Source organism: Empidonax traillii, unplaced genomic scaffold, assembly GCF_003031625.1.
Source record: "Empidonax traillii isolate 1590-97213 ecotype Southwest subspecies unplaced genomic scaffold, ASM303162v1 scaffold187:size1931383, whole genome shotgun sequence".
In the NCBI taxonomy this organism is placed as follows: Eukaryota; Metazoa; Chordata; class Aves; order Passeriformes; family Tyrannidae; genus Empidonax; species Empidonax traillii.
In genome coordinates this window covers 1,122,135-1,135,637 of record NW_020955380.1, presented here as the reverse complement: position 1 = coordinate 1,135,637, position 13,503 = coordinate 1,122,135, and the positions used below count along the sequence as shown (strand labels likewise).

The window sequence follows — 13,503 nt, the reverse complement described above, 5'->3', positions numbered from 1 at the left end:
GGGATCTCATGGCAAGGCAACAGGCTCGTAAATGATGAACATATGAAGTTTCTTTTAACAGCTTTTTAACCTTAAGTTACTGCTGAAGTTGGTCATGGGTAAGAAGCCAAGCCAAGCTTCAGTGCTCTCACACGTAATTCCAGTCCCCAAATATGCACAAGTCTGCATTGCTGTAAGGAGTGCAGTAATTTGAAGATTTGGAAAAAAAAAAAAAGGAAACCTAGCAGACCAGGAAAGACTGTGGGTTTTTGCTCTGATTGTTTTTATGGGGCAAAAAGGCTAAGGGCAGCTTTTAGGTGGTCTGGATTTCTGTGTGCATGACTGCAGGCCTGCTGGGCACGTCCTTACCATGGGGCAGGCTTCGGGGAGGCACTGGTGGGGCCAGGATGCTCCCAACGTGGGCAGACAGGAATGGCAGGGCCTCTCGGGTTCCACTGTCCAGGCTCCAGCTACTGGGTGCTGCTGGCACAGCTGAAGGATTGAAACAGATGGAACTGGGGTAACATTACAGGGGGTGTGGGGCCAGGCTTTTAGGTGTGCTCTTCAGCAGCAGAGAGACAGATTCCAGGGACTTGGTGAGTGGCAGGATTGAAAGCACAGAAAGGCACCGGCTAGTCTACAGTGAGTTAAGTTTACAGAGGCTTTGTTAAGGAAGCAAGAATTAGGTGATGGCAGGGTTAGTGTGCCCAGCTCCCCTCCAGCACCCCTTGGCTCATTTCAAGCAAGTTGGAAGAGCAGTAGAACTCTGGGAGGGTTTTTTTGCAAGCCAATGAGTAGGTAAAAATGAAATCCCACTGATGGAAGGGCAGCTGTATCTCAGGTGGGAGCTGAGCTGCCCTGACGAGTGGTGACAGAGCAGAAGGGAACATGTGGCAGAACCCTCTGGAAACACGGACCAGGCTGTGTCTGCACTACAGGGTAAGTGAGGACTGAATAAAGGACATGAAGGCAATTACACCTCAATCCGTTGCAAAAGAAATCATGACTTCAAAGCCCTGATGTACTAAGCTCTAGAGCTGATCAAGAATTTAGGTCACAAAATATTTAAGGACAGCATTTTGGCCTCGTATCACAAAGTCACCTGAACGTATCTTGTAAAATTCATAAGTCTTTGCGAATCAGGAAGTAGAGAGAACATTTCCTTCATACAACAGACAAGGGGGGAAGGACCTTCATGAACTTGTTTTTTCATAGAAATAGATGCTGCTCTTTCTAACACAAACCTATTTCAAGATCTTGAGAATTCCATCAACCTTAAACATTATTAAAATGCATCTTCCTTTCTTACAAATAAGAGTTTATTCTGAAAAGAGATGTGCAATAACTGTATGTTTGTTTAAAAACAAATAAGCAATTTCTTCAGATTAGCAAAGGAAAGAAAAAGTAATTCACTGAGCCTGTCAAAGAAAACTGGGATAAAAATAGCTTTTTCCATCTTAGTTTGGAAAATGGAAGCCTGGAGAAATAAACATGGAGTTTGACATCTGAAGAGGATTTCTCTGTAATTAAAATGCCTGCAGCCATTTTTGGTGCATTTCTTTTCTAAAATGCTTTTGAAAGGTTTCTCTGTTTTTTTTTTAACTCCCTGGTTCATGTTTTAGCACAAGCACAGGCTCCCAAAGGCCTAAAATTCCCTAAAGTAAAAAAGATCACAAAGTGACATCTTCATAAGGCAGAACAAACCTCATAAAAATATAAAAGTAAATGTTATTTTTAAAGAGACTGTCAACCTGAGAAAGGAATATGAAGAAGACACTAAGAATATTGACAGAGAACAGGTTCAGAGCAGGGGCTGCAGATGGATTTTCCCTTTCCATATGGCAGAGTGCTCTAGTTTGCACTACTGCAGTTGGTGTCAAAGGGCTAAAATGGAGGCACAGGATGCATGCAGTGCCAGCCACTCATCTTGCCTGCAAACCCCAGCCTCAAGTGAAAAAGAGAGAAAACCTGATTTGCTGGGATGTAAAACTCTTGTGCTTGGTTTTGTTTGTTTGAACATTGAGATGCGGAATAAGAATATGAAGAGCACATGGTATCCCAGTGCACAGTCCATTTATATTTTCTTATTGTTCCCTCATTCACAGCCTTATGAGTGCTGGAAATCATCTGAAGGTCAGATGATTTTGGAGAGTTGTTGCTGCCTGTTAAAACCAGCCTTTTCTCCGAAATGCTTCAGGGAAGAACCTAAGCAGGGAGCTCCTAGTGCTCTGTCCCAGCCCGTGTCTCTCCATGACAGTGTTGAGTGGCTCAGTGGCCAAGTTTAATTAGCAGAGAAGCTGCATTTGAACCATTCTGCTCGGGGCGACTGATGTCACCCCTGTCAGTGAGAATTACCGAGAGGAGCTCCCGACAAGGGCAAGGAGTGGGTGGGGAATCCCCTGCCTGTTAACAAAATCCAAGGCAGATGGCACCCTGACTTCAAAGGATGATGGGGGTTCAAGGCCTGCCAAAGTGCCTGTCACTGCATTTTTGCCACCAGCCTGGCACAGGAACTGCGAGTCCTGTCCCACCAGCCCCTACAACAATTAGGGAACAACATCTGTGGCTTCTTTAGGATCCTGAAGGGGATTCTGTCTTTGATCTCTTTGCACTGATTATCACACTCTTGTATAATATTTCCCACAAATACAAATCCAAGTATTTTTTCCTAGACAGGCAATAAATATTTATTTACCTTCCTTTTCCAGATCTTTCTCCTCTCCAGGATAAAGATCTCACCATCTCTGGCATCTGTTTGTTCAAACTAAGATGGAGCTCTTAATCCCTCACCCCCCAGTCTTTTAACTCTCTGTTGTCATCACTCATTACTGTCATCAAGTCATCATTCTGCATTTAATCAGAACTGGATGTTGGCTTTTGGTTTTGATCTGGACTGCTCTGTGAGGCTGTCACATTGTTAGAGGACTCTGATTCACTGGAAATTCTAAGATGAAATTTGGATTTTTTTTCAAGAAGGTACAGTTTACTTCTGGCACAGTTACTGAAACAAAAAGACTGGTAAAAATCTGAGTGTATTATAGGTCAGACTAGAAAGGTGCAATGGTCTTTCCTGGCCTTAAAAGTCTTTTAAGATATCATTTTTCCCAGCCATACACATGACTGTTGCTTGCTTAGGTAGCATCCTTGTCTCAGATTTTGACTCAGGAATTTTGCCGCCTTCTGCTTTTTCAGAATGCTGCCTTTCAGGTAATTTTTGAGCCCATCGCTTTGTCCATGGCACCCCTTTCACAAGCTCCTCCTTTTCTGTTACATCAAACAAAGTCATTCTCCTCTTTCTTTTTTTGTTATTTTTTGTCCCCTGCAGGGCCTCTGCCTGTTTTCAGAACAACCAATTAAAAATGCATATATTCCTAATGCTAAATAAATATAAAACTACCTCAGAGAGGGATTATAAAGAATGTTCATATTTAGAGCAATAAATGCATCCTAAAAACCTCATACATTATTATTAAAAAATATGGTTCAAATGTTACACTCTTCTTACATATCTTCTCATTTGCTGCTTTGGAAGTCTTGCTTGATAAAAGCTACAGGATTTGTTTCAATAACAAAGTGCTAAACTCAGAAAACTTTCTGAAATAGAGAGGTTTGTGCAACCCCACCCTTCTGAAATGACTATAGGTTGGCAGAAGGCCCAGTTAATTAAACTGTTAATTAGAAAAGCGTGAGAGAATGCACTCTGCCAGGAAATGTAGAAGCCCATTTGTTACTTGCTGTAGCATGACCAGAAGAATACTATTTTAGCAAGCAGCTAATTGGAAAAGGAGTACCTTTCTCAGCCACGGACAGGTTGGGATCACTGCAAGGTTTGCACGGTCCAATCATTTGCTGGATCAAGGCGCGCTGGAAATTTGGAGGCTAAGGGAGGAAAAGTCAGCAGAGTTAAAAGTTACAGACCAACTGGGGCAACATGGGGGCCTTCTGTCCACTTTTCTGAAGCAAAGAAAGTTCATCTAAAGGCTGAACGGGAACCTTAGGCTGTGCCTACATTGGCAGGTCCTGCAGTGCAATGGCAGTGGTCTCTGGGGTGTAACAGTGCTGAGGGCCCCCCGTCTCTGCAGGAGTTATTTCAGAGTAGCTCTAGCCTGCCCTTGTGCCCTTTATCACCTGCAATGCACCACGAGCCCTTCTGGAGCTTACCTTTGCCTCTGGTTCTGTTTGAGTTTCATGCTCTGAGACAGTTCCCTGAGGTGAGCCGACGTGGGCACCATCAGGAGATTCCCTTCAGAAGTGCAGGCCAGGGCCAGATTTAAATGCACACTCTGAATTTTTCAATTTGTCCAGAGACAAATGGAGAAGTGGGCATAGATTGTTTGGAGACTATTTATATCAGTATATTATTTCAGCCCCTCGTGGTTTTTTGATACCTCTGGAAATCACCATAAAGCTATTTAGAATCAACTTTGAGGCCAGACTGTAAGATGGCTGTGGTTCTAAAAGAATGAATAAGTCAAATAGTATGACTTGCAGTGGACCAGGGCTTACAGGATAAAGTTGGGAAGTAAGATAAGGAGAGTTCATTTTTAGAAGGTGTATCTGCAGTTTTAACAATCATTACAATTTGTATCCCTTGACTGCCATAGTGGGTGACTCCAGGGCGGGATTCATATGAAAAGTTCTGAGTCACCTCTGAAAATGATCCCAATTAAGTTGCTGGGCTTTCCAGAAATAAAAAGGAAAGCGCTTTAAGGTGGTCAAAACCAGAAAAATAAAGTCACAGTTTGGGGTGGTTGAACTGACAATAGAAAAAATCGGAGCTGCTACCTGTCCGTTTTCCATGATAGCTGCGGGATACATGGCGCTGCTGGGTCGGTCCCGGTGGGCTGGCAGCAACATCATCATCTCCCGAGAGTGCCGGTACTTATCTGGTAGAGAGGGAGAGCCTGTAAACAAGTGAGAATAATCACGTACACGGGACAAACAACAGCCAGGTCTCCGCATGCCCAGGGATTTTGGCCTCCTGTGCAATCGGTTCGGACGGATGATCTCACAGGACTCAAAGAACATGGTGCCGAGCCCACTAAGCAGCTGACTGTTGGTGGGTGCATAGCACGAGGATGGAGTAAGAACTGGCTTGTTATGTACAATTAAGGACGTAGCACGGAAGGTGTGTAAGGTGTGTGTGTTCCTAGTTGTACTTAGTGCTTCCTCTTAAACAAAGGAAAGAGTGGGCATCTCTGTGGAATTGGCTGTGGCTGTGCCTTATGCTCCCCTGCCCTCATAAAGTATTGCAAAGTAACAGAAATGCCTTAAAATTGTGCATTTTAGGACTGAATGTGGAAGAAAGGGATAAAAGCTTGAGATACACCATTCAGTTAAAGCAGGAAGCTATGGGAAGGTACTTCACTCCTCAGTTCTGGTAGAGATAAGTGTTGCTATTTAGTTGGTGATACCTTGGCCAGCTTCCTCTCGTTAGAGCAAAACAAAGCCCAGTAATAAACAGAATTTTCTGTTAAGTGTGAGTGGCACTTTGCTTACAATGCTGCTGTAATGATGATTACTGAGCGTGTTGCTATACTGAGCCCTTTTATGACACCAGGACATTTACCAAAGCTTAGAGTTATAATAGTAGGAATAGGCCTGGCTCATCTATCTGTGTACTTGTCATTTAAGGTAGTGGGGTAATTCATGTAAACAGCTTCCTGGCAGGTGGAATTACTTGGGACTCATGTCCTTCAAGATGAGTGCCACGTGGCAAATATGCCTTCTGATGTGCAACAGCTGACAATGGGTTTGCCAGAAGAATGATCCTCATTAGTGCCTTCCTGAAATCTGACACTACTGGTCCACACATCCCTTGGGATGCACAGTATTAGGCAGGAATTGATGTTCTGAAGCTGCTGAAGTGAGCTTTAATTTGCACTGATTGTTTGATTGCGTCACAGACACGCACTGAACAGATGGCAGCACACAGCGCATTACAGAGCCATGCCGGCTTGTGGGGAATACATGCCCCCTCTGGCAAACTTCCACAACCACACACATTACCTGGACAGCACTCCCACATATGAGCAAAGGCATTGGTGCTGGTTGATGCAGCTTTTACCCCAGCAAAAGCAAACATGCAGTTTTTGGGACTGATATTCAGCACACAGTGGAAGGAACAATGTGTCCAGCAGAATGCAGGATAAGACCCTACAATTGCAACAATTCCATGAGGGGGGGCAGATGCCAGATTAATCTACGCCCCCACTCCAACATGAACAGCCATGGAGTATCTGCATTCTAGTCCCGAACTCATTTTGTCCCCAGACATAGAACAGAAACATTAATTAGACGACATTCTTTGCTCTTATGTACAACATCAGCTTGGAGAACACAGTGTTAACGCTTTGTGCTGAGTCTTTTACTCACAGGTCACAGATAGTCCTGTTCTGCAGGACAAATGTGAAGATGCTGAACTTTCAGGTGTGCCCAGAACTACAGCACAGCACAATCTACACTTAACCCTTTTTATTTATCTTGTCATCCCTTCTCTTTTATATCAGAGTTGCAAAACACCTCTGTGCTGTCAATTTATAAGGGATTGCAGTTTCCACAGACCTTCATTTCATAACCTGAAAAATCCCACATGTGCTGGCAGAGTCTAGTTTAAAAACCTCTGCTGTTTGCTACCCTAAATTTGTAACCGGCTATAACTATAAATATTTTAAGGGACTATGTCAAGTGTCCAGTCTGCAAACAAAATTAAGTAGTGCTGCTTTGGACAGGTAGAGAGCACAGTCACTATAGCTCTTTTCAGGGACTGGCAAAACTTAAAAAGCAAAGCCAAAAAAAGGCTCTTAGAAGCTTCCAGAGCAGCCAGTGGCCATATAAAATACTGCAGCATGTGGCAGGGCCCACTCCTTTTAGCATGTAGCGCACTCGGTGTGTGCAGCACTGCAGGCACTTACTAATGAGAAAGGAAAACCTGTGCTGAAGCAAGAGGTAGTTTTTCTTTTTTAATTATAAATATGTTAATCCACTTGTGACAAGTATTAGTTTTAAGGAATGAAACTGAACATTAATGTAGTTAAACTCCAAACTCATTCAATCTTTCCTCCTGATTCCTCACTTCTATTACTGTTATGAAAACAGCTTGCTCCTGAGCCAAATCATAAGGTTTTTTGCTTTAAGAAGGCAGTTTTAACATAAGGATTCTTGCACAGTGCTGAATAAGACACCAGGACTTATTTTCTACACTTTAACAGGGGGCTGTGCTGAGGAAGCAGTAGGGATGCCTTAAGAGGCATCAAGTGTCCAAGTGGGAGTTCCTTTTCAAGTGCATCAGAGGAGTCCCAACCATATTTAAATTAAATTACTGAAAAAACCCCACCCTAACTCGCTCCTAGCCCTTTCCAGGCCTTTTGCATTTCATTTTCTGCTTAACGAACCGTCTTGTACCATCTTTTAACTCCAGTAAGGTTACAGCAGTGCCTCATGAGTCACCTCAAATGAAGCCAAACCAAACTGAACTTCTTATTGATCCTCCATACAACAGTGGTGCTTTCCTGATAGGGAAGAAGCTACACAAGGGTCAAGTCAGGTGAAAACTGTAGGGTACCTATTTCTAAAAATGATCAACTGGTAATGTTAGCACAGAATTCAAAAATTCGTACTGTATTCTGATTTCAATTCTATTTAAGACTTTTGCTGTAATTTGTGTATATTATAACTAGTGTAAATTCTGGTGCCTTAATCTGCTGTTCAGTGACATGATCAAGCCAATGGTCTACTTCCCTGATGACTACCTTTGAAAAGATTTTTATTAATAGTTTTATTCTTTTCTTTGGACAAGCCAAATAACCACCTGTCTTGCTGTTTTAAAATCAAAGACAGGGTCATTTTTTGGAAGTGGAGAATTGAAATTATGATTTAAATTCCTGCTGGATTCTTAATACAAATGGCCATGGCTTCCTTTGGTCACTGATGGAACTACTCTGTATTGTAAAGATACCCATCTCCTCAGGGAAGGGCTGTGCAGTTAAACAGAGAAGATGGTATAAGTACCTGCATAGTGGGATAGAGGTTTTTCATCTCCACATTAACATCTGAATCAATGACAGGAGCATTTAAAAATCAGGTAAAACCCTAGAAATCCTACCTAGCCATACTCAGGTTAGAGCCACAAGTGGCAAAGATGCAGAGCTGATAAATTTAGGTGGCCTGTACGGAATGAATTGTTGGCCTTCACACACTTCCCATCTGACACGTGTTCAGCTGCAGCATCGTGACTATCGTAGCTTTGTTGGCAGTCTCAGCAGAAAGGCCAAGGGTTGGATGGGTCATGGAGACTGAACTATCCTCTCACCTCTAGAGGTGGTCCCTCCAGGACAGAGATGAGGCACATGGGTGGGGGCAGCATGGGGGAACTTGCACGGCTGCCGCCCATGCTGTATCTGTTCTGTGGGTAAATAGAGGGCTTCAGCCTCCAGTGCGGTCAATCCAGCACCTTTCACCAGCGCTAAATTAAAAAGAATATAAATAAATACCAAAAAAAAAGGAAAAAAAAAAAAAAAAAAGAAGGATAGAGTGCATTGCAGAGCTGCACATGTAATGTCTGTGAAGTACCTTGCTCCAGCCAGTGACACTAGAATCTCATTTTCACAAGCATCAAATTCACCCAGTTAAAAAAGAAAACAAAAGGAAAAATCACCAAGGAGAAGAACAAAGCTCTGTTACCACAGCGGAATTTAAGTGTAAGGGCTTTTTCTCGTTAAGAACAGCTCCATTCCCAACAGCAGTGTTGTAATAACCAGAACAGTGACTGGCACACTGGGAAACACAGAGAGCATCTGGGACCTTAATACAAGTGAAATCCCATAATGAGTGGGTAATGTCTGAATGCTCTGCTCACATAGCTTAGAAATGAACAAAACCAGCAGAGAATAAATGCTGTATCGTAGTTATATAAGTATTTTTCAAACTCATTCCTTCTTTTATTGTTTCCCATTTGTGGTCAGTCTGGGTCCCATCCCTGGGAGGTGCTGTTGGCTCACCCAGCAACCCATTCATTCCCTTTGGAGCATTCATGCCGTTGGTTTCCAAGCAACAGTGAATAATACCGTAAAGAGGGAAGCTGGTGATGCTGTGCAGTCATCAGACTCAGAAAGACTGTCACAGCCTGTCACTGGGAGCCTGTCACTGGACTTCTAAAGTGGAAAACAGCGTGAAACAGTATGAGCACCAAACCCCCTCAGATCCCTCCAAACATTCACTCAGGCACATCCATTTAGGGACATTTTCCTGGCATGATAGCCCAGTCCTCAGTTCCATCTTCCTTTTCCTTTACACCACTTTCACCTGGTTACTTTACTATTTGTCACTGTTTTCCTTCCAGCCCTTGGTAATTAGTGCAGCTACCTGCCTTTATTTGAAGATGTTTACTTCCCACTTTCCTACTCCATCTGATGCTTCAATTAAATCACTTTGCTGCCTCTGTGCCCTAACAACAGCCAGTCAGTTAGAATTTTACTGTCAGATTGAGCAAAAAAACAGAGTTCCCCTGTATGGAAAAAAGGGTAAGATTAAAATATCAGCCTCCATCTCTGGCTATATCCTGGACACCTTCTCCAGAAACCTGTGAAAAGAGATATAGAACCTGCAATGGAGAATCCAAAATGAGAGGGGAAAAAACCAAAACCTTTAATAGAAGTTAAAAAAGTCAAGAGATCACATGGAGTTGTTTTGCTTCAGCTCTGAGGCTTGCGAAGAAAATGATTAGCAATTTCAAGACCAGCGAGTGTAACACAAAGGCAATATGAGTAACCCAGAGTCTGCTTTTCCATTTTTCCTTTTTTCAAGAATTTCCCAGCAGGGAAGCCCTTCTTTATCTCCACTACTTAAAATTCATATCTTTCAACATTCATCCTGTGCATACACTTTTATATACACACATGTCTGCTAAACTGCCTCAAGACCTTTTTCTTGCCATAATTTCATTGAACACATAAAATGATTTATTTGCCTTTGTCTTCATGATCTCTCTTTTAAGTACTATACCAAGGACTATTCTTGTTTTCCTCTAGACTGCCTGCCACAATTTTGTGGCGGAACAATGGAAATCATTATGAAATTCAACTGCCTGAAACCAGCATTTATTAGAAAGACATTCCAAATACTGCTGAAAAAAATTATTAAATCCATTTCTGGAGAATGAAAACATTTCTAAAGAAATACTTCTTGAAGAGGCATTTACATCTCCAAAAGAGAAACAGTGGTACACTTATAGGTGGTCTTTCACCAGTAAGTCAACAAGGCTGCCAGGTCTGGGAAACACCTGCAGGTGACCCTTCCCTGAGGCCTGTCCATGCTTACCTCGAGCACTGGAAGGGGCAGAGTTAATCATCTGGGATGGTGCAGAGTGAGTAGAGCTCAGGCTGGAGGTGGAAGGGCTGGCCTGGGACATGAATAAAACAGAGATGTTGGTGGCTGAGCTTTGGTACCTGGGCTTAGGGTAAACAAGCTGCAGGAGGCAGAGAAACCACTGAGGGAGAGCCGAGCGGATCAGTGCCTTGGGGATTTACCTGTCTCGGATCAGCCAGGGCAGCCTCTGCCCAGCTTCAGTGCAGGCTACTGGTAACCTGCTCTCAGGACTCTGGGACTCATTTCACCCCCCAAACCAAGAGCAGCACTAACAGCACGTGCTGAGCAGGGCAGGTAAATAACACGTGGCAAAAATCTCGCTTTTTTGGAAAGCAGCGGTGTCATCCTGGACCGCAGAATCACAGTCACTGTACAAACACAGATCTCTTCCCAAAGCAAACCTAGTGAATTACTGTCATCTTTCTTGACCAATGTTAGATTCTACCTATTCTGTTGAGAAAAATATCACCAGACAGATGCAAGCACGTGCACAGCTAAAGCACTGCTCGAAGTGTAACCCTCCAGAGCACGTTCTGTGCTGCTCCCAACCACCACCGCTCCTGGCTGTGCTGGAGCTGTACCTGCATGTGGTACATATCCTCAGCATTCTCCCCCACAGAGCTGTCTGTCAGGATAACCAGGTTTCCTGTTTCACTGGAGGTGTGGGATGACAGGGAGGATGAGGAGTGTCGGACTGAACCAAGCAAGTTCAGTGGGCTGGAAAAAAAAACAGAGACAGAGCAAGAGCATAATTACATTTTGAACCTGTGTTTTCATTTGTGAAGAAGCCTTTTTCCAAGCTAGAAAGTACCTACAGTTACCTGCTGCTTTAGGTCACCTCTAGATGTCAAACACTTTTGAAAAATCAGGCCCAATAAACAAATCCATAGATGTGAGTAAATGCGAAAGAATTGACAACAAGGTTTCATGTAAGACAAAATAATAGGTGGGATGTTGAATTTCAGAATCCAAAGCCAGGTTAACATCACATCATGACCCTGGGAGCATATTTGTTTAAACAGAACATGCTGAAACCACTCTCATTTTTAACACTGAAGTACAACGAGTGGGAGCAGCTTAAAAAAAAACATTCCAAAGGAAGCCAAGCACAAGACACACAGGTCAAAATACGTCTTTCCTTATTGCATCCACTGGGCCTCAGCATTACTGCTGAAGGCAACTTTGTAGGTGACAGTAAATTAATACAGCCCAGCTGGTGTGCAGGATGCACCCTGATCTCACTCAGGGAATTCACTTTGTCACTCTGAATCACATACAGAAATAAATAACATATTTTGTACACTACAGAATCTCCATAGGATGTCCTAACAAATAAAAAAGCCTTTACAAAGGGAGGAATTTTGAGGGGAAAAATGTTATCAAAAAGACACCAATTGTCAACTGCCAAGCCACAGAAGCAGTATAAACTACTCAGTTTTAATAGCAAAAAGAATGTCACCATCCTCCATTCATGGACTTGAGACCGAGTTTCCACAGCTCTTAATGCCAGGCTTTAAAAACAGCTAAACTACAGAGACCCACCAAGAAAAATAAACACAGAAGAATAATTAGCATTTTCAAATGAGCAATTTTGACTGGATATAAAAACCACTGTTTTGTCCTGATAATCCCAATTTTCATCCTCAGTCATTATCTCAGATTTTACAGATGGGCACACAGAGTCGTTTTTTGATGTTCTGATCATCCTTGTATTTGGCTTCTGATTTGATCAGAATTATAAAAAGCAATGATGTGAACACTTTTGATCCTTCAAACTGGGCAATACTGAGTTGGGTTTTAAAACAAGCAATGAAATTTTCCTTTTGTGGTAGATAAGGACCCAGTTATTTGCTGTTGGCGTAACATAAGTTGTGGAACCTCCAAAGTCAGATTGAGTCTGGAGAACTGAGTGGCAGATGTGTGTTTCTGCCCCTACAGCGAGTGAAGTGATGGAGTAACACCTGGAGGTGTTCAGCATTTGCCGCAAAGTGGATTTCTTAACTATTTTATTCCAATTCCCAAACTTCAATAATTAGCATTGCACGAAGGCAAAAGGCACTTCTGCCAAAACTCCTCCCGCCCCTCCTGCAGCGCTGTCAACCACTCCTCAGATCCTCGACTCCAGGGGCACCAGCGTGCAGGGATCCTCCGTATCTGGGCAGAAGGAGGGGGTACCTGTGTCGATGCACCAGCTTTATGCTCTCTGGGCTCATGGGTCCATGGGACACCAGCACGTTGCTGCGGGGGGTGCTGGAGCCAGAACAGGCTGGGCTCAGCTTATCCAAACCAGGCAACTCCTGCAAAGCAAACAGACTTCAGCTAAGTCGGTCATGGAAAACTGCACGTTTTCTTCACGTCATTCTACTCCAAGACTTCCTGGTAATCTTCCCCTGTTTTATATCATTTTCTGCTCTATGAGACAGCAACTGAAAATTAAGCTTTACAACTGCTCTGTGATGCAACAAAGCACATACAAATATTAACAATTATTGTTTAAAGGCTGAGTTAACATATTTACTAGGACTGCCTTCTTGCACAAGAGTCAAGAATTCTTCTGGTAATTTGGCAGTCCAGTAAGTTCAATCAATGCTGCATCAGCCCAGTTCTTTTGAGAACCTTACTGCAACTAATCATAACTCTGAATAAAGTAAAATGGGAGAAGCGGCTGTGAACTTACATGGTACAGGCTGGATCTCATCATCTGGAACTGGTCTATCAGCTTCTTATGCAGGGGACGCATTTCTGGGTGTACAAATTTCTCATGGACAGCCAGACCCACTCCCAGGACATGTACCTGTGAAAGAGAAAATGTAGCATCACAAACCCAAACGATTTGTGTCTAAGAGAGAGAAGAGAAGCCTGTCCTGCAGTTCTGTCAGTGTCCAAGGAAGTACTCTAAAATATGCCACTGTTCATTACAAGACTGCAGATAATTAAGCAAGCCAAGGAATCCTGGCAAGTTCATACTACTCCTGCAAGTACTTTAGGTGTGAGACAAGTACATTTGTGTCACGTTGGATTGCTCTTTAAAGACATAACTGTAAAAAATTACCAGAGAGATTGTCTCTGGAGTGAACAGCATTGTGCCCTCACGCAGATAATGCCCTGTGACAAAAAAATGCCTCCTCCCAGTGCCAGGGAAGGGGTCGGAGTTGCCAG

General features: G+C 43.1%; 1 protein-coding gene across 10 annotated transcripts in view; it reads right to left on the bottom strand.

The window, feature by feature from the left end:
- The window catches only part of DOCK3 (dedicator of cytokinesis 3), a 184,947-nt gene that overhangs the window by 5,275 nt on the left and 166,169 nt on the right, over positions 1 to 13,503 (bottom strand). For 4 of the 10 annotated variants that reach the window (XM_027886464.1, XM_027886467.1, XM_027886468.1 and 1 more), the window contains 8 exons: positions 13,022 to 13,138; positions 12,520 to 12,641; positions 10,926 to 11,061; positions 10,297 to 10,378; positions 8,291 to 8,443; positions 4,765 to 4,883; positions 3,771 to 3,858; positions 349 to 471 (listed from right to left, as the gene is read on the bottom strand). In XM_027886464.1, the coding sequence (XP_027742265.1) occupies positions 349 to 471; positions 3,771 to 3,858; positions 4,765 to 4,883; positions 8,291 to 8,443; positions 10,297 to 10,378; positions 10,926 to 11,061; positions 12,520 to 12,641; positions 13,022 to 13,138 (940 nt within the window). The remainder of the gene's footprint in view (positions 1 to 348; positions 472 to 3,770; positions 3,859 to 4,764; positions 4,884 to 8,290; positions 8,444 to 10,296; positions 10,379 to 10,925; positions 11,062 to 12,519; positions 12,642 to 13,021; positions 13,139 to 13,503) is intronic. The other 6 variants (XM_027886470.1, XM_027886474.1, XM_027886466.1 and 3 more) reach the window with 5 other exon arrangements.